General features: G+C 35.4%; 1 protein-coding gene across 1 annotated transcript in view; it reads right to left on the bottom strand.

Annotated features, from left to right (window-relative positions):
- The window catches only part of SATB1 (SATB homeobox 1), a 79,047-nt gene that overhangs the window by 40,280 nt on the left and 13,502 nt on the right, over positions 1-25,265 (bottom strand). The window contains exons 6-7 of the mRNA XM_008587391.1: positions 9,765-9,876; positions 6,827-7,281 (exon numbers count right to left, since the gene is read on the bottom strand). Coding sequence (XP_008585613.1) covers positions 6,827-7,281; positions 9,765-9,876 — 567 coding nt within the window. The remainder of the gene's footprint in view (positions 1-6,826; positions 7,282-9,764; positions 9,877-25,265) is intronic.

Below are 25,265 nucleotides of genomic sequence, written 5' to 3'. Positions count from 1 at the left end.
AACTAATTTTTTTTTAACTTTTGGAAGAACTCTTTAAAAAATAAATGTTTTTCTCCAATGTGTTCAAGAGATAATAAGAAACAGAAGTATTAGAAAATTTTTCTGGGCCGGCCCCGTGGCTCACTCGGGAGAGTGCGGTGCTGCTAGCACTGAGGCCGCGGGTTCGGATCCTATAGGGATGGCCGGTGCACTCACTGGCTGAGTGTGGCGCAGACAACACCGTGCCAAGAGCTGCGATCCCCTTACCAGTCAGAAGAAAAAAGAAAGAAAAAGAAAATTTTTCTATTTTCTAAGGGCTGAGCAGACCTTCTCTTCAGTCTTGTGTATGAAATAATACTCAGACTTCAAGACGCATTTGTTTTCTTCACTTAGCCAGAATATCAGCTTCTTATAAAACAGCTGAGAATAAAATTTTATCAAAATTTCTATATAATTTGCAAATCTACTTTCCAATAACCTTGCAGGAGTGAGTACAGGGTACATTTAGGGGAGGGAAGGTAAACTGTCACGTCAAAACGATGGAGTCCCAAGGTTATAATGTTTGGGTTTTTTGATGGTTTCCTAGAAGTGCAAATCTGGTTGTGTACACAATTCCACAAGAACAATGTACCATACAGCCTAAACCTAACAGTTGGGTGCAGACTGTATAAAAGCACTGTCCACTTCTAAAATGATTTATAAGCTGATATTTTAAAAAGAAACTCCAACAGGCTCAGGGGTCTTAAGAGTCAATTTTAAAGAAGTCTCTCACTTGATCTACTGCAACAAAAGCCTGGAAATTGGACCTGAACTTTCAGTTTCACGATAGGAACCGTGACTGAAGAATGAAGGGCACATGTAGTTTCATTCATGATACTAACGAGTAATGCTGCAACTGTGTCTACACAAGAGCAAAACAGCCAGTCCATTTAGCTAAAATTCAGTCAAACAGGCAGTCAATCATCCAGCTATTTAATTTGCACAAGGTCAACTAATTAGATTGACTGTTCCTGATGTGTCATACTGAAACCAAAACACACAGATCTTTAAAAAAGTTTGAAAACAGGTATAATAAAATAGCCCTTGCTCTCTACCCCTCCCCATCAAATATTACATATCAAAAAATATGCTTGGCAAAGCAATATAATCAATCACGCAGAAATAGAGCAATAGATGCAAATATTCAGTATACATAATGTTATAAATTCCTTGAGTATAATAATCTAATATTCATTTTTGTCATCTTAGCACAATGCCTGCCACAAAAGTGTTTGGTAAATATTTACTAGATGAATTAATTACGTTTGTACAGACCACAAAAAGAAAAGAATTGCAAATAGGTGATAGAAACTTAAGAACAAGATAGATATTCTGCTACCTGTACATGAATTCTAATTGTAATTATTAGCACTCAGGGTGGCCCTTCAATGAAAAGTTATGTGGCATTTTGTGAGATGTTTATCTATACGAATTGTTCAATAATTAAAGAAAAAAAATAGGACAAAAGATATCCTATAAATATTTAGGATGTTATTATATTTGGGAAACTTGAAATTAGATATTTTAAAATCCTAAATAACACAGTAATACATCACATATTTCTATCAAAAATGTCTCTTGAGGCAGCAGAGACCTACAGTAACCTATAGTGAGAAAAGCAAATACACGAAAAATACATAATAATATTCTCTCTCTAGCCCTTGTTAACATGAGACTAAGTCACCCCTGTATGGTTTAGAGTAGAAGACAGCATGTCACTTGGGAGAGAATTTAGAAAATTCCCTATGCATATTTTGATGTTGGTGGATTTTCCATTTGAGCATACAAATGTTTAAGGCGCAAAGCATTTTATTTCCACTTAATTATTCTACCGGAACAGGTGCAATTTTTCTGCCTGGAATATGTTGATGGTCTGAAGCAATGTTTTAAACCTGGGAACACTCAAAGAGCTCTAAAGCAGCCAGTGTAGACAATCTCAGTCTCAGGTGTTTTAGAAACCTTCAGTGTTTTTTTGGTTTTGGCCCAGAACTTTCAATGAGGGGAGTGCCCCCTGGTGGAAATGCTTGAAAAAATTGTTAGAAATTGTTTTGATTAGTGTTTAAAAAAAAACCACACACACACACACAAAAAAAACATGTCACTTTACAATAATCCTGGATGCAAAATGACTGCTATCAGAACCTAGATATGGGAGTGCATGTTTCGGTCCTGTTCAGGTTGTTGTTACTTAAAAAGCTACATTTATGGATTCAAGATATAGGCAATCCACGTTTCCCATTTCCCATATTTGAAAATACAGAAGAGACTTGCCAAGTTAGGTCAAGGTCATCTGTAGTAATCCCCAATGGTGGATAGTAAAGGGGACCTCTTACCAAAAATTCATGCGAAAAAACGGTATGCCAAAACCATCATGTAACTTACTTGTTATGTCATAGAATATGCTAAAACACCAGGACTAAAACATCATCAATATTGTGCACCATAGGTGCTCAATAAATTTGTTAGAACTAAACAAAATCATTAGTCGTTATTTTTTCTGAAAAAACTTGAGAACTTATATGTTACATAGGAAGTAACCAGCACCTCATGAATATTAATTATATTGGAAATGAGAAGCTGGCTTTCATTGGGACCGCACATCTTACAAATAATTAGATGTGTGCTGTATATATAAAAACATAAAACTATTCTGCATTGTCATTACATAGTGGTTAAGTGAGAATTCTTTTTTTTTCAATTAAAGAATTAATTTACTGATGAATTCCTAAAGCTTTTTCTACATTCCAAAAAGAGTTTACAAGTTATCACAAGTAAAATTCATTAGTAACTGTAAAAGGAAGAAAAAACCCTCAATAAATATTATCAGTACTTCCAAAAGCTAATTATGAATTCTTTAAAACAACAGATAAGTGAAAGAGACTGCCAATCTGAACAAAAGGCCTGTCTGGCCTCCCGTTTGTCTCCTCTTTGAAAGTAATCACTGATTCAAATAGATTTTATCAGCTTCATGGAACTTCAAAGCCCTCAGAAAGAAAATATGATCTGATTAAACCTCCTTCCTAAAAAGAAAATATGTAGAATAGCCTTCAAGGCTACCTGCCTCTGTTTGGTGAATTTTTAATCACATGTCCAGGTGAAAGACGATTTTCAAACTCCACCTACTACCTTGGACTCCTGCCAAGTAAGTTATAAGCAGACACATTTATCTCTGTCGTTTGGTAGGCTAATCGAGAGCTGTCACGTTGGGGTAATAGCACCTTTTTACCTTTTATTCAATAGTGATATGGATAGTGGACTTTTCTTAAATTACACTGTGAAGAATTATAGGAATACAGTAGCAATTTCTGTTATACTTAAGCAGGCAAATTTCTCTCCACCACATAATTTACAGAACTCAAATTCAATAAAACATTACATGATGGTCCATTACTGTTATCAGTTTTGAATAATCCATCTTCATTCTTTATTTTACTGGAAAATAAAGTGTGCCAAAGACAAGGGGGGGGGGTGAGGGAGAAAAGGGGGAAAAAGCCACAGAGTGGGATGAGAGTTAAACTCTGGGTTTTATTTTTTTTAAAAAACCAAACGGCATTAAGAAATATATTTTCTTGGATCACAACCTTTAAATGGCAATAATACAGACAAGTGAATTGAAAAGTATAAATCTAGAAGGTTTGGCAATTACTTTTAGCCATAGATTTCCATTAAAAAGACATCGAGTAGGCATAACTGAATGAATGACATATGCTAAAAGCTGGTATCTTCAACAGCAATTAAAGAACATATGCCCATCAATTCAGAACGGGGAAAATTCCTTAAAACAAATAATTATATAAATTTCACCATAAATTTTCAGAAAAGGCACACCTTTTAAAAAAAATTATCATGTGTGTAAGTCTTAAGAGAGGATGATGTTTTAATTTAGGAGACCCAATATTAAGATGATGAGAAAATTCCAAATCAAGAGTTAAAACATGAAATCCAGGATTTTAAAGTTACAAAGAGCTGTCAAGACTAAAATATTTCTCAATTCATAACAGTGTTATCTATTAATTAATGTTTTAACATACTATTTACAGGGTACAACAGTCTTTCTCTGACCATATCATATAATTTTGCATTTGTATGTACTTATTTTACATTTTTTTTTAACTTGGAGTTGGAATTGCACATTGTAATAAGTGCACACAAATGTGCGGTGTGATTTAACTCTGCAGAGCTCCTTGTCTATACATATGCATTAGCATGTGTATTTTCGTACTCCACACTCACACCATACTCTCACTCCGCACCTGCTTTTATTGAAATGCATACACTTTGAAATAAACACACTACATGCATTCATATGAATGTATAATCATTAAAATGCAGTTGTGTGTGCGCGCACATGTGTGTGGTTTTTAAGTACGATCACTGAAAATACATGCATGCTTGCATGTGCAAAAGCTAGTTATCAAAGAGTGAACACTTAAACATACATATAAAATTAATCATATTTAAATCAAACAGCTCCATACATAGCCCAACATCTACTACTGAGGAATACCAATTACCAATATAAAGGTTTAAAACCAAACCCCTTTATAATGCAGGACTCCAGAATAATTTTTTGGTAATGACTTTTTCTCAAATTGGCTATTATGAAGAAAGAGGCAACTGTATCAGTCTGTACCAGGTTTTCATTCTCCTCTCACCATCAGAAAAATTAAGTCACTATTTTTTATGTAAACTACAGAAATGATGATCTTTTCAAAGAGATTAATATGATATAAAAGGAGAGAAAATTCTGTCTTTTTCTAGAAACAAGTCCTACAGATATTCATGGGATTTGTGAGCCTCAGAACTAAAGGCAGAACAAATGGTCAACTCTTCACAGAAACGGCTGCGACAGCGTAATTCAAGAGAAGAAAAACTGCAGCAATGGCCAGCACCCCCCCACCCCTTTCCCTCAGCTCAACTCTTCTGGCATTCCACACCATACACAGTTTCCTTAGTGCTCTTAGAAATAACTATTCACTCAATTTTTAAAACATTTACTAAATCTATATGTCGGCTGTGTCCACGTCAACTTCGTCTCTGTCTGTGGGCTTTGAATTCAACAAGCATTTCTGGACTTTCAGGCAGAGACCTGTTTTTTGTCCAGTACCGAGAACTACTAGTGGTTATGGTATTTACAAGAATAAAGAATACTAACAGAAACAGGAATATCTACAAGGCTGACTTTTGATTCACTCATTCATTTTATTTTTTAAAATTACTCCCCACTGGAAATATAGACATATTAAATTTACCAGCTAATAATGAACACAGTCTTTAAGCTGTAAAAATATGGAACTAGGTAAAACCATACAATTTTAACCTGAGACATAACCTTGTGCAACTGCCGTTTTAAAAACAAATTATGTACAAAAAACAGATGAAGAAACTGAAAACAAATGCAGAATTCAAGGCTTTGTCAGGTCTCCTATCTCTCAATGTAGTTAAGGCAAGCCAAAAATAAGTCACAGCTGGGATTCTCTTAGGTATGGAAACTCTGCCAACAAGGAATTAATACAAGATTATTTTTGTACCAGAATTTTATTCTTATAATCATGTAATAAACAAAGTAACTTAAATATGAGAGGAAAGTATGAGTCAGGCCAAAAACCAAAAATAAATTGACAAAAGAAAAGAGCACCGGTAAAACAAGAAAGTTGAAAAGACATAATGTCCTCATTCTAATCCAAGTTATATGTTCTTTTGGTTTTTTAGTGTGCCTGGGCCAAAAATAAACACCATATACATCATACTAGTTTTCAAACAAAGAAAAAAAAAATCTTCTCATTCACAGTTGAATAGAATCAATTTGCTCAGGGTTTCTCAAACATCTTTACTTACGACTTCCATATTGTATATTATCTTTTCTCTGTGTGCCTCTAAACATCCTCCATTCAGATAACACAGGCACAGGAATTTGCCCAGGAAGATGAAAGTGTGAACCCTGGGGCATATGCAGATCTCCTTAAAAAAGTCTGAAAACCCGTGGGTCTGCAAACTAAGGCCTGAAGGCCAAGCTTGCCCCATGGCCTGTTTTGTAAATATTTTTATTGAAATACCACCACACCCACACCCATTCCTTATCACTCTACAATGTGACAGAGATTTTATGGCCCTTAAAGCCTAAAATATTTACTATCTCGACTATTACAGAAAAACTTTGCTGATTCCTGGTCTAGAAAATAAGGTTTGGAATAACATTAACAATTAACATAAAGGAGAAGACAAAGCTAAGAAACACTTTATGTTAATAAGCCATATTATTTTTTTCAAAATAGCTGCTCAGAATCAAAGCCAGAAATTGCTACTGAGCTTCAAGGTGTTTTAAAATAAAAAGTTGTAAGAAGAACTTCCACAGGGTACATATATATATACTCAAGTTTGAAGTGGGTGGTAACATAAAAAAGATACTATGCTAGAAGCGCCTGGGATTCCCTCAATGGTCATGACCAAGTCATGAAACTTTTCTGAACCGTCTACCACTAACAGTCCATGATTCCATTATATAAAAGCATCGGTAATGCCAGCTTGATATATTTTTCATATTTTCATTTTTAACTTGTTCTTTTAAGGCTTCCAAATCGGGATCAATCTGTACACAGCTTTCCCTAATAGAGGAGGTATATCATAGGGAAAGGACTGATAAAATTTAGGAACCACGAAGAACAAGCAATATGATCACATGAAGAGAAAGACAAAATGTTAGTACAGAGTAAAAGAATACACATTACTGAGATGGGAGTAAAGAATGGAGGGAGAGAGAGAGAAAGGGAGAGAGTGCAGAACCATTTACAAATACAACAAAACTGACCTGAGTTCTGTTAAAAGCCACACGTGCAAATACTGCCTGGGAGATTCCTGCTCGTTTCAGTTCATCACGTACCCACTGGTAGATTTCGGAAGACACCTCTGTGTTGGTTGAAACCTGCTGCTCCAAAGGCTTATTCATAGATCTACTGACAGGGGGAGGGTGGTTCAAGTATTGTTGGTTTAAGGACTGCTGGGCTAAAAGTCTATTCACTGCATACTGCTGGTTCAGCAGCTGAGCCATCACCAGCTGCTGGTTGACCAATTGAGGACTGATAGGCGTTGACACAAGCCCAGGGTGCAGGTTCGGAAGAGGGGTCCGGACAGAGGGCTGGCTGCCATGGGAGAGCTGCACTGGGGATGGAGGCTGCTCGGCTGTGTTCCCTGGGACTGGCTGCTGGCCAAAATTGACATGGTTGGCACCTTGCTGGGATAGTTCAGAAAGACTATCCATTTCGACTAAAATGGACAAAAAGCAAAATTATGTTTAGCCAATAATGACGGGCATTGATAGGGATTTGATTATTTCCTTAATAAAAAAGAGACAGTAGGCACAGGGCACACCAAAGATCTAATGAAACCAAAACAATTTCAAGATGAAACTCACCAGGGTGTGTTTTTGTTTTCCTCTTCTGAACAATGCTACAAACTTTGAAAGTGGGACAACACTCTTGATCTCTATTTTTTAAATGTGGTTTAAATTTAAGGCATAAAATCAATTATATCCAAATTCTTTGCGACTAGTTTTAGGGTCAAACTGTTACTGACTCTCAATTACCTCAAGAAATCTTACAGGAAATGATGTTTATTTTTAAATGGCTTCTAGAAGAATGTCATTTGCTTAATGGCAACTAGAAACAGTGAGCTGAGCTGAGAAAATAAGCTTATGATAATAAGCAACTAAAGAAATTTACAAATATTTTCTCATGATATATATTAACTTTAGTACTCCAGAGTATAAAGAAGTAGTCAATGTAATAAAAAGGGCATAATAATGAGTAGTAACAACTGAGTGTATACTGAACACTGTGCTGAGTTTCATTTCATTCTAACCATCGTGGGCGGTAGGTATATCTGCAGTATTTCCTAGAAAGAAGCAAGTGATTTACTGTACGGCAAGCCAGTATGTCCATTGTTGCTAAGACCCACTTTCCAAGAAGCTAAAGACAATCTTGCAAGGAAGGGGCAGGTAGTTGTTCTGGTACAATGGTGATGCTGTCATTGAGTAGTAACAACTGAGTGTATACTGAACACTGTGCTGAGTTTCATTTCATTCTAACCATCATGGGCGGTAGGTATATCTGCAGTATTTCCTAGAAAGAAGCAAGTGATTTACTGTATGGCAAGCCAGTATGTCCATTGTTGCTAAGACCCACTTTCCAAGAAGCTATGGCTATCACCAGATGCTAAAGACAATCTTGCAAGGAAGGGGCAGGTAGTTGTTCTGGTACAATGGTGATGCTGTCACGATTTTACAATTTATTCCAACCTACCCAGGATGAATACTTTTCCCTTGGCTAGATCCTTCATGTGGACTGGCTGAGAGTCAGCTCTAAGTGTGTCAAATGCTTTGCTGCTACAAGGAAGAGACTGGTGTTATGCTCTTGCCTGGAAAAGCTAAGCATGGAACTGTATGTGAATAGGTAAGTCTTCCAAATAGTTCACTATACTTCCCATGTATAGACTCTAGCTTGATTTTAATCATTTCTCTTTTCATTAAATATGCAGTTTTCATATTTAGAGGAACTTATATTTCTATAGTCACTGTTATATGCAAAATATAACTAAGAATTGAAGAAACCTTTAATTTCCACCAGTGATATCAGCCCAAGTGATATCAGCCATTCACAGACAATAGTAATTCAAGCAATTATTCCAAAAATGATGCATTGTCTTCATTACAGCCCCAAGCTATAAAAGGCAAAGAATCTGTTTTGGTAGATGGATGGTTTTTCTTCAAATATTAAAAGCTAAAACATGCTCAAAAGTCGGGTTCTCTTGTCTCTTAAAATCTTGAGGAAAAGGTACTATTGTTGTATTAAATGAATGTAATGGAGGTAAACAGAAATAGATTTTAAACAGGGCATAATGCTATGCATATTAAAAATCCCATTCCATTATTATCTTAAAATATACTATTTGGAAGGTACAAGTATGTGAAAAGAAAACATTAATAGAAATTAAAACATTAACCTTAATCACAGTGCTTACTTTTGTGAACACCAACAAACTTCACAGAGGAAAAAACACCGTAATCTAAAATGCTTTGGTACAACACATGACTTTTATCTGTCATTTTACACTGTAGATAATTTTAATGTATCTCCTGTACAATAAATAATGATCTAAAGTTACATGTTAAGATAGGACGCTATATTGGATGTAAAAGTTTAGAAACGGTTCAATGAGTTCTCCGGCACTGATGGTAAAGCAGTACGCTCACCAAAGTCCCTATCTAGGGGTTTGGGGACTAGAGCTACAAAGTCACTTGATCTTAATTGTGGAAACTACCAATACAGTTTAATGAGTTTAACACTGTTTAATTTTCTTAAAAATTGGGTGTAAAAATAGGCACTTTTTCTCTCAAACAAAAACATAAAACCCAAAAGTGTGATTTACCTCTGAGAGGAAATCACAACTAATATTAGTTATTCAAGGCCTGGTTAGGTCTTCACTGAAATGTTAAAAAAATGACAGCTCCCCTCCTCACACCCCGATTTCCTGCATGTCTGACAACCACGTCAGTTTGGCTGATTTAAACACAAACATTTATTGAATTTAATTATCTCATTATACTCATACCTACTCCCCACCCCCAAAGAAACATTCTAAATTGATCTCTAATTGGGCAATCAAAAGACCTGGCTTTAGATGTGACTTTGATAAACCCCCAAATGACAAGTTATGGTATGTAGCCACCGCTGTGATGGTTTTTTGCTTACCCATCATATCTTTTGTCTTCTTGAAATGTTTGTACCACCTTCCAAATTCTTGACATTTTGCTGCTGAGACATTTGCATAGTAAGTACTGTTCACAATGGAAGAAATCATACTCTGCATGGAGAGAGAGGAAGAACATTTGTAACACGTAGTGGCACAAGACAGAACACAGAAATGATTTCAACTGTGGAAACTGTTTTTTTCTTAATCAACTGAGTACCAATACACTTCTGTTTCACACTTTAGCCTAAAGCCTCAGCTTCTTAAAATTCATTAAGGAGATCATCAAATGCTTATTTAGGTAGAAAACAACAGCACACTGAGGAAGTATAAAGCGATCAAACCCACACATTACTCTAGCATTTATTGAATCAATGTCATCTATTCCTAGGCTGACCAACTTTCATTGATCCCAATAAATCCAAATATGTAAAAAGATGACTTTATGATTGTAATTCACGGACAAGGAGGTTCAGTGACTGGATTCTACATCCTTGCTACTCAAAGTATGGTCTCCAGGGACCGGCAAATAGGAGCGTCACCTAGAAGCCTGTTAGAAATGAAGAATCTTGGGCCCTACCCCAGACCTAGGCAATGAGTACCTGCATTTCATCAGGATCCCTACGGGGCTTGCATGCATAGTGCAGTTCAGAAACACCACCTGCACTTTGTACTCCTATTTTCTGAATTTCAATTGGAGGTACCTTAACACTGTTTCAAGGTTAATTGACCACATTTGAGAAGAAACAAACTATTCACAGAGATCCTCTATCTGCAATCATACTGCTGGCTTCCTCTATGCTAAAGGCTTGAGTTTCGAATTTCAAACTGACCATAAAAATTTTATAAGGTTAATTGACCACATTTGAGAAGAAACAAACTATTCACAGAGATCCTCTATCTGCAATCTTACTGCTGGCTTCCTCTATGCTAAAGGCTTGAGTTTCGAATTTCAAACTGACCATAAAAATTTTATATATATACTTTTCATGCTTATGAAATTTGTCAAGGATATACAAAAAACAGAATGACCTATTTTGTCACTTCTTTTCATCCTGCTTTTAACAAAAGCCCTGAAAACAGATTCAACCAATTAACATATAAAAATGAAGAAAGATGATGATTTTAATATATTACTAGGAGGTTTTTTTCCTTAACTCATTTCCAACAAAGAAAAGTGTTTTTCTTCCCAGCAAATTTTCTTTATGGTAATTTCAGTTTCTTAATTCTTTTCAACCATAATGCCATATTCTTTAGTAGCAGCTAAACTAATTTCTTATTGAGTTTTAAGAATCAATAGACTTAGTAGCATCAATCCATCCCTCACTCCTATGGGTAGAAAGAAACACGAGAACTTACATTTCAGGCAGTGAACAACCAGAAAAGCCAGTTTGAGTACAAAAGTATTTTTATATCATTATCTTCTTTAAGCTACTTCTAATGTAAAGCTCTTTTGTTTATTATTTATTCTCCTGACATCCACTATCAGTGTTAATTTTGTAGCATGCACACATTTCCGGAATATGTAAATTTTGGGATCTTTAAAGAACTTCCACTGAAGGATAAGCTAGAGTTGCATTATTTATGTAAAACATGGCTGGCTATCTTTCCTAAGAGGCAGTGTGATGAGATTTTTTTTTTTTTTGACACTTTCTACTTTATAGTCATTTTCACATTTTACTTCTCTAAAAAGACATTCTTAATGTGCTCATGATGCTCTGCCATTAATCCAATGGCTTGCAATTTCACTAAGAGCCTCCCTCAGTCCACAGCGCAAAAAGACACTTAAGCAAGTTTGCCAAAACCGAGCCAGATTACCTGATCCAGTTAACAATCGTCAGCTTCAATCTCACTTACTCTATTGTAATAATAAATCAATAAAGTCAGACACTAATAAAACTATTGAGATTACTGATGGATAATGGTGATTCTGCAGATGGATGACAGTTGATGTTCTTCCACTTTGGTCCCATTTTAAAAAAATTATTACTCTTTACCCAGACATTCTGGCAGTTTCTTAAATGTTAATATTATAGTACATATAAGTTTTAAATGTAGTTTGTCTTATTTTTCAGAAATGTATGAAATATCTAAATTTTGCTGACGTTTCTGACAAACATCCAGTCTACTTCAGTTTGCCAACAGTTTTATACATGAAATTTTCTCTGCTACACACCTACTATGCACCTGGCTGGTGCTAAGGATACAAAAATGGGTAAGACCCAGCCTCTGCCTACCATAAGTTTGCCATCCATTGGGAAGACAGATACGTAAACAAATCATTTCAATTTAATGAGCTTCAGTGCACCAACAGTGGAAAATACATGGGGGTAAAAAAGGAAGTAGAAGCCACAGTGTGTGTGAAAAAAAGGGTCTGAAATATTTTTATAAAACTAGAGCCCATATGTAATAGTGCTATGTAGTTCATTATTATCCATATGTGGAAAATAATATCCATATGTGCATCATCGTCAAAGCTTTCTCCTACCCTTGTTTAACCTTCAATTGGTGGCTCCTTAAGCGATTTTTCTGAATGCTTTCTACTCTGTCGAGTGGTGTGTGCTTAGGAAAATCTGATTAATGTAAATATTAGCCTAAGCAAGACATAAATCAAAAGGCGGATCCACAGGCTATCATGCATACCAAAGCAACTTTTTGGATTCCCTATCTTTCTGTGCTTTTGGAGGACTGGGAAATATTCCATAATTCAGGTAACTTGGGGTCACTTCTATTTTTATTGGAACAATATGCAGTAATCCATACGATTAAATTGCTCATATAGCCAATTCATTAGGCACTTTTCTTCCTTGTGGTAAAACCCCTACTGAAGGCTTAGGCATGAGGAGACTGAGTTTCAATGGCAGGGAAAAGAGGCTGCAGAATCTTGTGGCACACACGACATTTTCAAGATTATATTTAATACTGCAATCTTAAATTTGGAAAATCAGAAAGAAACACCAATTTTTTGATAATACAAATAACAGAAAGTGAAGATTAGAAATATTTTTCTAACTGATGGGGATGTACAGATGGTAAGGCCAAGTTCCATGTTTCAAAGGACAAGGACTTGGGATTCTTATATCAATACAAAAGAGGAAGTAGTATAAAAAGACTCCCGTGAATTCATGCACGTCTGGGGCTCTATGTTATTTTCCAGCCCAATGCCTGGCATATATTAGATACACACTAAATGTTCATCTGATGGAATAGAAATAAATCTGCATTCAAATGCAAGATGTTTCACACACTGGTAGTGTGATCTTGGGTCAATTAACTGACCATACTATCACAATTCCCCACATTAAATGGGAATAAGAGTAGCATTATCCTCATGGAGCTGTTCTGAGAATCCATTCATTAAGGAATTTTTTTTTCATTCATTCAGCATGTACTTATTAAACTCCTACTATGTGCCAAGCACTGGAAAAGTCACTTGGAAGATAAAGACTTGAAGAGATAATAGTACCTATTCAGACAGACAATAAGTGAAATAATGGATGTGATGCAATTAGCACAGACCCTGAAACATATCAAATACGGACTTAAGAGATGTTGATTATTATGACAACCCTCTGCTGCCTCCTCCTCCTCCTCATTTGGCTTTTATTATATGATCACATTTCAGATCAGTAGTCAATTATGATTAAAAAAAAGAATAAAAGACAAAATTTTCAAGTGATACATTTTAAGTCAAATAAATTTAAGAACAAAGAGTACTAAATTAGTAAATTACAGTGTTAGGTCAAGGGATAACAAGTGAAAACAACAAGGGAAAGTATTTCTATTTGTTCCAGAATTCCAATTTTCTGAACCTGGCCTGCATCTGCTAGCCAACATCAGGAAGACACCTCTCCTTTGAATTGGATGCTTGACCCGTGCCCTTGTCCACTTCTAGCTAACAGCTGCTCAACCATCAGGATGCATCTCCGTATCCCAGCTTCCACGAGGCCTTCCTTTCCTTGCTTCCCAAATATCCTGCACATAGTGCCCCCAAAACATTAGTCATGCTGTTTATTTTCTATTAGACTGTGAGACTTATCTCAATATAACCTGGACTCATCACAAGGCAGGGCACAAATCAGGTGAGCAATAAAGGGTCGTTGAAACAATTGATTACTGTGGACCACCAGAAAATCCTCCTTCCTTTTTTATCCTTAAAGGTCAAAGGTAATGGCAGTTTAATTGTCACATGAACCTCTGACATCCATCACTTTCGCTGTCACGATAGAAATCATAATTTCAAGAAACTTTGTTCATTAATTTGCAAGAGATCCCTTCCCAGGTTTTTCAAAATATATCCACACAGATGTCTCAGAAGTTGTTCGGTGGTTATGTTATTCCAGTTCTCCCTGTGTTTGTTTATATGAGCTCTCCAAAGCACTCTGAAAAAGACGCAACTTGTATGGCAAGTTTCCTATTCAGTGGCCAGTCTGTATAAAAAAAATCAGTGTTCAGAGAATATGACAAAACATAGTCAGTTGAAATCCCAAGTTCAAATGCTACATATAGCACACCAACCAATAAATAGGCCACGGCTTCCAGTGTTGTGAAATATAATTTGAAAGTTGGCAGAAATCAGCCGTGGGTCTCATAACCCCAGTGTGACACAATATTCTCATCCTAGGAGCCAAGTTGTAAGCTTTTCTAAGATCCATAAAGCACATGTCTACTCCCTATGAAGAGCTTCAGTTCTTTCTGAGAGTCTGCTGAAGTTCCGATCTGAAAGAATGCCATCTTTGCAGAAACCCCAGTACTCTAGAATGATACCATCTGCCACAGGCTGAGCTTCCTTTTCAGCCAAATACATTATTTATAACCTTTCTAATTGTGAAAAGGTAAGGGTGGAATTTTTCTAAAGCCCTACTTAGATATAGTTAGAACATTCTGAACCTTTGCTCTAAAGTATGACAGGTCTCAAAATTTGAAAAACAAAACAAAAAAGAAAAACCAAGGGATGAGCTGAGGTTATATAATTTTTCAGAATATTATATTCTTTCAAATCCCTGTTAGAATATCACATACACTGTAGGTATATAATATAACACATTTAGAAAATGAAGGAAGAGAGTTTGTTTTTCTACTTGGTCATCCTAGTAGCCAATGAAAAGGTTTCGAGAGAGGTGAGACCTTCTCAAAAAAAGATTCATCAACTGGGGAAAGGCAGTGATCTGACTACCCTTAAAATCGCTTTGTTGTGCCTTTAACAACAACCAAAAAAAACCCACCCCAAAACAATGCTAATCAGGTTATTCAATCATTTAAACCAAAACTGTTCATGCTTTTCTGCCAAATCAACCAACCACAGCAAAATCTGTTATCTCTGATTGCTCAGCTTCCAGTCAAAAAACAGTTAACCCCCACTATACCAAAAGTTTTCCAAAATATCCTCAGAGTTCTACATGCACATAGAGAATAAAGAGAAAGCCATGTCATCTTCAAAGGGTAATCAGAGTGCTGCACCATATTATAATATACTCTAATAAACTAAACAGCCTGTACCGGAAGCCAGCAGCTCCCCAGCATTTCATGTGATCTCCACACTGGCTTTTTGTGAAATTTTTTTTCCCTCAAACAGGACTGTGAAATCATGATCAAAACTCACTAAGGACTTGCTGGTGGTTTAACTGAGGTGGGAGGAAGTAGCAAGAGCATCTACAAAATGCTGGTTCACCCATGTTTAAAGCTTTCAGGCTCTATCAGCAGAGAGGGCAAGGGCTACAACATCTTATTTACACAATTATCTAAATACGATTAAACAGCTGATGGACAAATATTAAACTGGAAAATGTATAGTCATTTCAGCTTAATGTAATCCTCTTTCTGTAAACACCCAAGATGATTTTTTTTCAACCAGAACAGTCCTGACATCTCATAAGCCTAAGGGTGAATAGCAAGAGATTGTTTTTGATAGTTATAAATATTCAAAAGACATGCAGACCATCTGCTTTCATAATACAGGTAAAGCAAGACTGAAATGGTGACTGCTGTATAAAAATGATTCTTTTAACAAAGTCTTCCTCTCCTCGAAAACTATAAAGACAGATGTCAAAAACTGTTTACACAGAGCAATCAGGAGCGTGCAAAATGTAATATTCCTTTTACACACAGTGCTTGCTAAAGAGATTTTTTTTTCTTTTTCTTCCCATCTGTGTGTTGCAACACATTTCTACAAGTTAAAAACATTTTTTTCAAACAGAGATCTCATGAATACCCAAAAACATGCTATCTGGTTTCTGAATGCTAATTAATTTCAACTAAGGAATCTGAATATCTTTTTCTGTAGGAAGGAATGTCTGTTTTGAATTGGAATACTCTAGAGAGGACAGCAAGGAAAATGATCTTGCATAGGTTTAATTCTACAAGGCAAATTTCAAGGTTCTACCTTGCCTATAATATATTATCTGTTGTATCCATGTTTTAAGTGAAAGCACATCATTGCTAATATCTTTGGCATAAAGTCTAAAATAATTTTTTTCTGAAATAAATGCCCGCGCATGTAAAATGTATATACAAACCCTTGAGCTCCTTAGTCTATGCAGAGTGATATATAAAGCCCAACAGGCAATTTTCGGGGCTGTAACACTAATCTTGACAGTAACCTTTTTAAGTATTATATTAATGGTACAGAGGCATTAACCACCTTTTCATAATTTTCAATAAAATGAACATTTACTGAACGATCTGTCAAACTACTGGCTTTTATTATTTTATATTTTTATTTTCTGAGAAGTGCAACTTCATGCACTCTAATCTTTCCTTTGTACATGTCCTGTCTTCCTACAGCTTGCATTTTTGTGGCAGTGTTTTATACGCCTATGGAAACTTCAAAGGTCAAACTTTAACTTCAGACCAGCTCCACATTCAAATACAGTTCAATCAGCTCCACATTCAAATATGATTAATAGGGATTCTCCATAAACGGCGTATTCCTTAAATTCCTAAGGATACCAAATACTATAAACAAGCTCTAAAAGGTACTGTATGAGAGACTGACATAGAATGAATTTGTTGAAAATAAACAGGTAGCCCCCATCTGGTATTTGAGGCTGGGAAAGATGGGAAATGGGCTTCAATTTATGAGACTGAATGGTAGGATTTCTAAGTGTAATATTCTATTTGTGCTTGTTAGCTTACGTTCCCCAAATCTTTCCCTCTAGATCCTCTACTGCTTTCTACACTATTCTCTTGAGAGATACAACTGGGGCATTTTTGGAAACTCAAATTGTTGAGAAGAGACTAATCACATCTAAATTTTACTTAAACTCCAGTTGTCATAGTTATGGCTCTTGCCATCTTGATCAATCCCAGTGCCTGAAAATGGCATTTTCACACAAAGTAACCTTGGCACACGCTAAAAACGGAAACTCAGCACCATGCTCCAAAGGAGCACAAAAGGAAGCACAGAGGACACATCCAATTCCGTTTCAGATTTCCTACTACATTTCCTAAAGTTGAAAAAATCATTTCAAAGCACAGAAATTAATTATTTAAATACCCAATACATAACTTAAAAAAATGCTGGCTCACAGTTCATATGGCTCCTCCATATAATTTTATAAAATGCCCAGATAGCTTTTGACCAGATTCTCAATTTTGTCCTTTTGTATACAACCCTGAAACCTTCTTACCACACTGAAATCTTCTTACTCAGACCAATGAATGTTAGTTAAAAGCTTAAATCATAAAATATTTGTTAAAAGGTGTATTACTACCAAGGGCATGTAATATTTCAAATTAACTACACACAGAGGCTATAATATGAAGGGAATTTAGGGAGACAATCTCCAACATCCCTTCTCACAACTTTAAGATTCTGTGAAATCTATATGTCTTCCCAGAGTGACTACAGAAGATTCCACTGTAATGCACATTATTCCTTCTCAGGCACTTACTGTGCAAACATCTCTAACTAGTTTTATTTTTAGGAAGGTTAAAGCCCCTTGATATCTTGCTTATAATTATTAAAAATATACTCATTATTAAGTTAAGCATTATGCTTATGAAAATAGAATTTTCCTAAGTTTTTCATTAGATAAATCTGAATCCAAGTTTTATTTGATTTTCTAGAAAAAATTGTTTCCTAAGATCCTGAATCTTAGGCACTCTGTACCAAAATACTCATTTGGGGAACGCTTGCTTATTATTTCTCTGATGCCCTTGTGTGGTTAAATCTCTCATCCTCTAGAGATTAAAGTTTCTAGTATTTGTGCTTAGAAACAGAAGGAATAAGATACCAAACTTGGGTTATGTTCCAGAGGTCTTAAATAGAGCATTTAGAAAAAACTTTAAACCAGAGTAAAATCAAGAACCAAAGTACTTTGAACAATTCATTTTCACAAAAGTAAGTACTAGAATTAGGATTTGAAACTCTTCACAGACTTTTCTCTCTCTGCATGCATTCTTTATATATGAATGCCATTAGACTTTAAGCCATATTGCCTCCAAAATGGGGAGAAAATAGTGTCTCAGCTTTTAGCTTTTCCTGGGGCCACAGAATTCCCTTTGGGAATCTCATGAAACCTATGGAAGCTCTCTCCTTATATATTCCAGAAAAGTGGCTTATAACTTTAGAGACTGCACAAATCCTTGGAAACCCATTTGCGGGTCCAAGGACTGGGCTCAGATCAAGTCCAAGACTTCAACAATCGACTAAGGGCTAAATCACGTCCTTGATTTCTTTGTTTTATGTGTCACTGTTAGCTTTCAGCCAAGACTCCATGTCTACAAGATAAATATAAACCAATGTCATCTCTGGACTAGTTCATAAAGAAAAACAAAATTAATCTGGCTTCATCTCTATCAATACTGTGAAAATCCTTCACAGTTTAGGAAAATGCCAACCACTGGTAATCATCTATTTAGGAGTTGTGGTGAAATGGTAAAAACCTGTTAGGATGGGTTGCATATCATGAAATAAAGAGCTCCGTCCATTGCTGGACATGCGTGCCGCAGGCTGAGCTGATGCTTATGCAGAAGGGAGAACAAACTGAGTTCCTGAGGCCCATCTGGAAGGCTGAGCAGTTATCTACACTTGCTGTTATCTCTAAACTCAGGTGATTCTGGACTTCATACAGCTTACTTTAAAACATTACGTATTTATAGCCCTAAATGGAGTCTCCAATGCCAAATATGGACTTGAGAACATCAACTGAGGAATGGACACTGTGATTAAGCATGGGGTGATACTGACGGTTAACATATCCATGTTGGCAGCATCATCTTTGTCTATAAATCATTTGACTCCCTTGTTGAAATTTTCTCTTTTTATTTTACTCTTAAATATGAGAAGAAAATGGACAAATGGAAGTAAGAGTAAAAAAGTGTGGGTCTCAAATACAACACAATTGAGACAAAATGAAAATTATTAGACTGAAATACATGTTCAATTGTGGAAGAAAAAATTAAAATGTACACAGAAATGCTAGAAATATGTTGTTAAAGCTTGTGCTTAACTGTGATATATAATTGGGTCTTTCTTAGCATCTTTCAGATCTCTGGGTCCCTTGTACCTCTAAGACTACTGTTCTGCTTATAAACATGTAAGTTTTGTACACATATTCAAGAACATTATAAAATAAGCAAAAACAATGAGACGACTTGAACTATCAGTAAGTTTTCTTAGTGAAAAATTCAGAAGTAACTTGCTCTTGTTTAGGTAAACTAAAATGCAGAATTATGTATGATTCAAGAACATTATAAAATAAGCAAAAACAATGAGACGACTTGAACTATCAGTAAGTTTTCCTAGTGAAAAATTCAGAAGTAACTTGCTCTTGTTTAGGTAAACTAAAATGCAGAATTATGTATGATAGGAAAATATTTTGTAAGGTAGTATACTATAGAGTATCTACAGAGTACTACTAATAAAACTCTTGATATAATGTTGATTCATGAAATAAACCTGGTGGAAATCCTATACAGATGTTTTGGTTTAACAAATATTCCTGAGTTCCTACAGTGTGCCAGGATCTGTAACTGTGATGATGAGTAAGACTTACTCCCTTTGGGGCAGTCAATTATGTTGTACACAGACAGCTTAGCTGGTCCACAGATAATGTCACAACATGGAAAATGCTATGATGGGTGCATATAGGGAGGACAGAACTTGGGTGCTGGGCACAGGGGCGAGGGTAGTTTAAGGAAAAGACATTGGGAAAAGATCACATCTTGATGACAGTCCTGTGAGGCATCTTTATCCTCTTTGACATTGTCTGGTCTAAGGTATCACATTTGTTTAATCTGCAAATGAACTTATTTAAAGCAAAGACTTATTTTGATAAGTGAGTCTTCCTCCACTTCCATTTAAAAAAACATCATAACTTCATAATGATTGCAAGGGTCTTTTAAAAGAGAGAATGAGTTATAATACAGGTCTTTAATTTTTTTCACAAATGAAAAGTTTTTGGTTGTTTCCATTAAAAATGAAACTTGCACCAAATCTTCTATGTAGCAATAAATTTACTTAGATCATGGGCATGCATAGTGGAATTTCAAATTCTCAATGCCCACATTTTAGAAAAACTAGTTATTGTACACTTTATTTATTTATTTATTTATTTATTTATTTATTTATTTATTTATTTATTTATTTATTTGTCTTTTTCTTGACCGGTAAGGGGATCGCAACCCTTGGTGTGGTGTCGCCCACACCGCGCTCAGCCAGTGAGCGCACTGGCCATTCCTATATAGGATCCCAACCCGTGGCGGGAGCGTCACTGCGCTCCCAGCACCTCACTCTCCCGAGTGTGCCACGGGCTCAGCCCTATTGTACACTTTAGAACTAAGAACCATTCTAAATGTTTAATGAGTATTAACTCATTCAATTCTCATAATACTGAGAAACTTGTAGTAGTATCTTCCTACTTTACAGATGAGGAAACTGAGGCATGGAGAGTCAGATTAAACTCATACAGCTGGTCATGACAGCTCACATTCCTGATTCCTATGATGCTAGGAGCTCACTGATTAAAGTGATGGTCAAGAGCAACAACACACAAAGACACACATAAAAAAGGATAGAATGAAGTTGTTGAAGAAATAAATACTCCAAGAAGCAGTCCCATTAAAAAGTAAAAAGAAAACAAAAGCAAGCACTGCCACATGTTAATATAACCTGGGAATTTCACTACAGGAGAAATTGCCATTATGACATTTTGCAAAGTTAATACTTGTTTCAGTTCAGCTGCACATTTTTGAAATGTCTTGGAACATTGATAGTAAAATGGGACAAGCCTGGGACAGTCAGTGGTACCCAATAATGAAGTACGATGTCTTATTATCCAGATAAGAATGTGATCTCAAACGGACCTAGCAATTAAAGCTTTAATCTTTTCTTAACTTCCAACATATCATCTGGTTTGCATCTGTAACCCCTCAGAGTAAATTGAATTAGGTTAGCATTTCTATGGGAAAATATTACAATAAAAAAATCAATATTTTTTAAAAGAAAAAGATAATGACTAAAGAGAACAAAGTTTTAGAGTAAGAACGAAAGAAAGAAAAAAGACTGCTAAAGGAAGTCAGACACCTTTTCTACAATGAGGAATTCTGCGACCTTATGAATTGTCCATGGTGAAACTCCAGTACCCCATAATAATACTGCATATTAGAACACAATACAATCTTATATTTCTGTAGCGCCCTTCATGCAAGCATCCCAGGGTGCTTTACAATCATTATGAGTTAAAATTAAAACTGAAGCACATACAATTCCTAATAGAATCATTTTAAAAATGCTAAACAGAACAAATAACTTTTAAGTCTAGATTTAAAAGTCCCAACAGCCAGAGCGTTCCTTACTTCAATTGGCAATGAGATGCAGAACCAGGGCTGCGGTTCTCTCCTGTTATGTTAAAGGCTCTCTTATGCTTTTTATACTCAGAGCACATTATAATCAAGCAGTTTCCAATGAAAGAGGGAAAAACTGGGTGCATGTATCTGTTTGTTTTGATTATTCTGAATTTAAGGATTCTTTTTGTTCGTTCGTTTATGAGTTTGTTTGGGGCCCAAATCTGGCATGAAATAAAGCTGATTTAAAAAGCAAATCCAGATAGGGCCCAACTTGATATTTAAGTAGAAACTGAGAAAAAAGAGACTCAAAAATTATTCCAAAACTAGTTCTCTTTTAGCAAGAAAATCAGTTTGGTTAGCATGATTTGGTTAGTTTTTTTTTAAAGCAATTAGAAAACAGCACTTAATAGGCTCTCTCTCAAGCCATGTCTACTCCTAAGCCTTCAGAGTATTTATTATTCTATGCATCAGAAAAGGAAAAAAAGGGGAGGAAATGCTCTCATGATATGGTAATTTTCCTTGCATTAGTGATTTTGAGGTCAAAGGAAACCTGTTTAGATATAAAACAAGGCACAGGTAAAAATCTATTAAGTGAAAATAAGTACTTACACATTGTTAAGCACTCTCTAAATTGGCAAGGCTTAAACTCTTATGTTTCACTATTGTGAAAAGATAGTGGCTATAAAATATTTGAGATCAATCCATTTTAAGTTAGATGCTTTATTAAGTTTGGCTTTTTTGATTAATGTATCTGAAAGGCTACAGGGAGCTAATATCAAGCTACAGTAAAATCCTTTTGTATCTAAATCAGCTAAAAATGAGCCTGATATATTAGATTCAAAAGGGAAAACTTGCAATTTGTAGGACACTTCTAATGAAGATTAAATATGTTATAACATTAACACAAAGCAGACATCTCCCTAACTTGAAAGAGGAACTAGATGATATCATGACTGGTTCAAAAAAGTAAAAAAAATTATTTAGTGTAAATTTTGCAATTCACGCAACAACCTATTCTAAGACTGGTTTAACATTTCCTTTATGGATCCCACCATTAATACAATTGCTGAGAGTGGTAATCATATCCAATTAATACAAAGTTCTTTCCTGCCTGGCAAGGCAGATATTCATAATCTCAGATGCCCACAGTCAGTGGGGTAAGGACTGGGGAAAGTTAAGTAATTTTACAAAGGAAAGAAAATCCTCTGTGAAGGTATTCCTCAAAATACATGTTTAACGTAAGTTTATAATTTTATGCTGTGGGCCGGCCCGTGGCTCACTCGGTAGAGTGCGGTGCTGATAACACCAAGGCCCCGGGTTCGGATCCCATATAGGGATGGCCGGTTCGCTCGCTGGCTGAGCGTGGTGCTGACAACACCAAGTCAAGGGTTAAGATCCCCTTACCGGTCATCTTTTTAAAAAATAAATAAATAAATAAATAAAAATAATTTAATGCTGGGAAGGGGCAAATATAAAATCTTTTGAGCACAATTCAAACAGGAAACTATTTTTAAATGGAGGTGCCAATTATATCCTTGTCCATCAGATGAGGCCAGTCCAATAACAAAGGTCCATATTTTCAAACAGACCTGAGAAATTCAACTGCCCACTGTTTCCAATGAAAATGCCTAATGTTACCTTGGGGTTCAAAATGAAGGGCTATTAGCTCAATCACACCTACTGATCTCAAGGATGTGAGAGGACAGGAAACAGAAGTGACTGCACAGGGCTATACATTCAAACCTTTTAGATCCTCCCAAATGCCAGTTTAGTGCAGAAGTCAGTTCCCATGGTCTAAATCAGCCCCTCACGCCCTAAATTAGAAGCACAAAATGATTGTATCTTTAAAACAAGTCGATATACAAACAACAAAATCAAAGACACAAAAACAAAACAAAGCATGTTAAAAAAATTTTCGGTAGTGAGAAAAAAATACAATTATAAAAACTATAGTTATCAGAACTTCAGAGAAGTTAGAGTATATTATGAAATACGTCAAATTAATCTGAGAGGGCTTTTCCCTCTTTTTAAAACTTCTTTTACCTATATATGTGATGAAAAAGGACACTTGGTTAAGCTCACAGGCTCTGGGTATATAGTCTTAACCCTCTAGTTTATAGCTATGTAGCCATGGATACATGTAAATATTCTATGCCTCAGGTTCCTCATTTGAAAATGGGGATATAAAACTACTACTTAGGGTTATAGAAGCACGCTTGATATATCAAAAGCATTAAATATAAGTTAATGATTATTATTTATTTTCAACTATTAAGATGTGTTATCCTTACTCATAACACAGGAAATAGAATGCCTGGCACACAGACAACTGTCAATACATATTTTTGATTGAATAAATACATGAATATGTGAATAAATTTCAAATTCTCATATGAAACACAATATATGAATGCTGATGCTGAATCTTCTCTTGAGAATGTGATTACTGTTTATTAAAATTTTAAGAAATATCATTTCAGTCTAAAAATTTAAAGTACATTTTTTAAAAAAAATTTCTATAACGTAATAGTTTTACTTGTTCCAGTGTTATTTACAATACAGAATGAAATCAACTGAACACATAATTTTATTAAATGCCTATGGAAATGACTGTCAAGTTTCAGAGAATTAGTATGGTTAAATGCTAAGCTTCAGGAGAACAGGGCAGTTTCTTTTTTTTAAATATGTTTTGTCAGTAGCTAATAAAAAGTCCAACATACATTAGATCCTCAGAGGTTATGAGAAAAAGGAAAACTGAAAAATCATCTTTCTCAATAGTGTTTTTAAATAGAATGTTCAAATTTAAATCTATTTTATATATATTTTGCTACTTGAAAAAAAAATGACAACTCTCACTCACTCTATGTAGGAATTGGCTTGGAGACATCTTTTCCCCAGGCGAGAAATGAAATAGAAAATGACCCAATGCCTTACACATGTGGAAGTTGTAACACATGGATGTGCGTGGAGGGTTAGGTGTGTCTGTGGTGAAAAGAGGGGAGGTAAAAATGCACACATCTGATTGAAATCTCTCAGGAATTTGACCTAAACATTTTTAGAAAGACATTAGTTTGGTAGATGTTAATAGCTGACCTTTTACTTATGGCACTTTTAACAAAATGAATTTATCTCTGTATCAGAATGTACATATATTTATCCAGTCTGTAAATTCAACTTCTAAAATACAGAGAAAACTAGCACCATAATTTAATGTTTTATTGTAAGTCAAAATGTTTACTTTTTTAGCTCCCAATTTGCCTCCCAAATCTATACTCTCAATAGTTTTAGGACTATACAGGCTTTCTTGTGCCCAGGTCAGACTTTATTTTCTCCTATTTAGCTGTAGTTCAGAATGCAATATCCAATTAATCTAACCATGTCCAATAAAAAAAAATAAAAGCAGCAAAAGTAACAACAAAACATCCAACATCACATCTGTAATGAAACAAGTGTTTCTTATGTCTTAGAATGTTTTACAAAAATAAACAAACACGTGATACAAAGAACTTAATAAATGTGCATCAATCTATTTGGAGAGATTTATGATAGGAAAGCAATAACAGATACGAAGGTATGAGTTGTAAATCAAACCACAGGCCCACTTATGGAATTTCTGCAGCTGTAGAAAACTTTGCAAATATTATCAAAGAAAACAAAATATAAGCACTCATTTTTAAAATCAACATTTTAAAATTTATCATTGGGCAAGGACA

This window comes from Galeopterus variegatus, unplaced genomic scaffold (genome assembly GCF_000696425.1).
Source record: "Galeopterus variegatus unplaced genomic scaffold, G_variegatus-3.0.2 Scaffold4363, whole genome shotgun sequence".
Taxonomy (NCBI): domain Eukaryota; kingdom Metazoa; phylum Chordata; class Mammalia; order Dermoptera; family Cynocephalidae; genus Galeopterus; species Galeopterus variegatus.
Note: the sequence above shows the minus strand (reverse complement) of the source record. Positions and strands in the feature narration are given on the sequence as shown.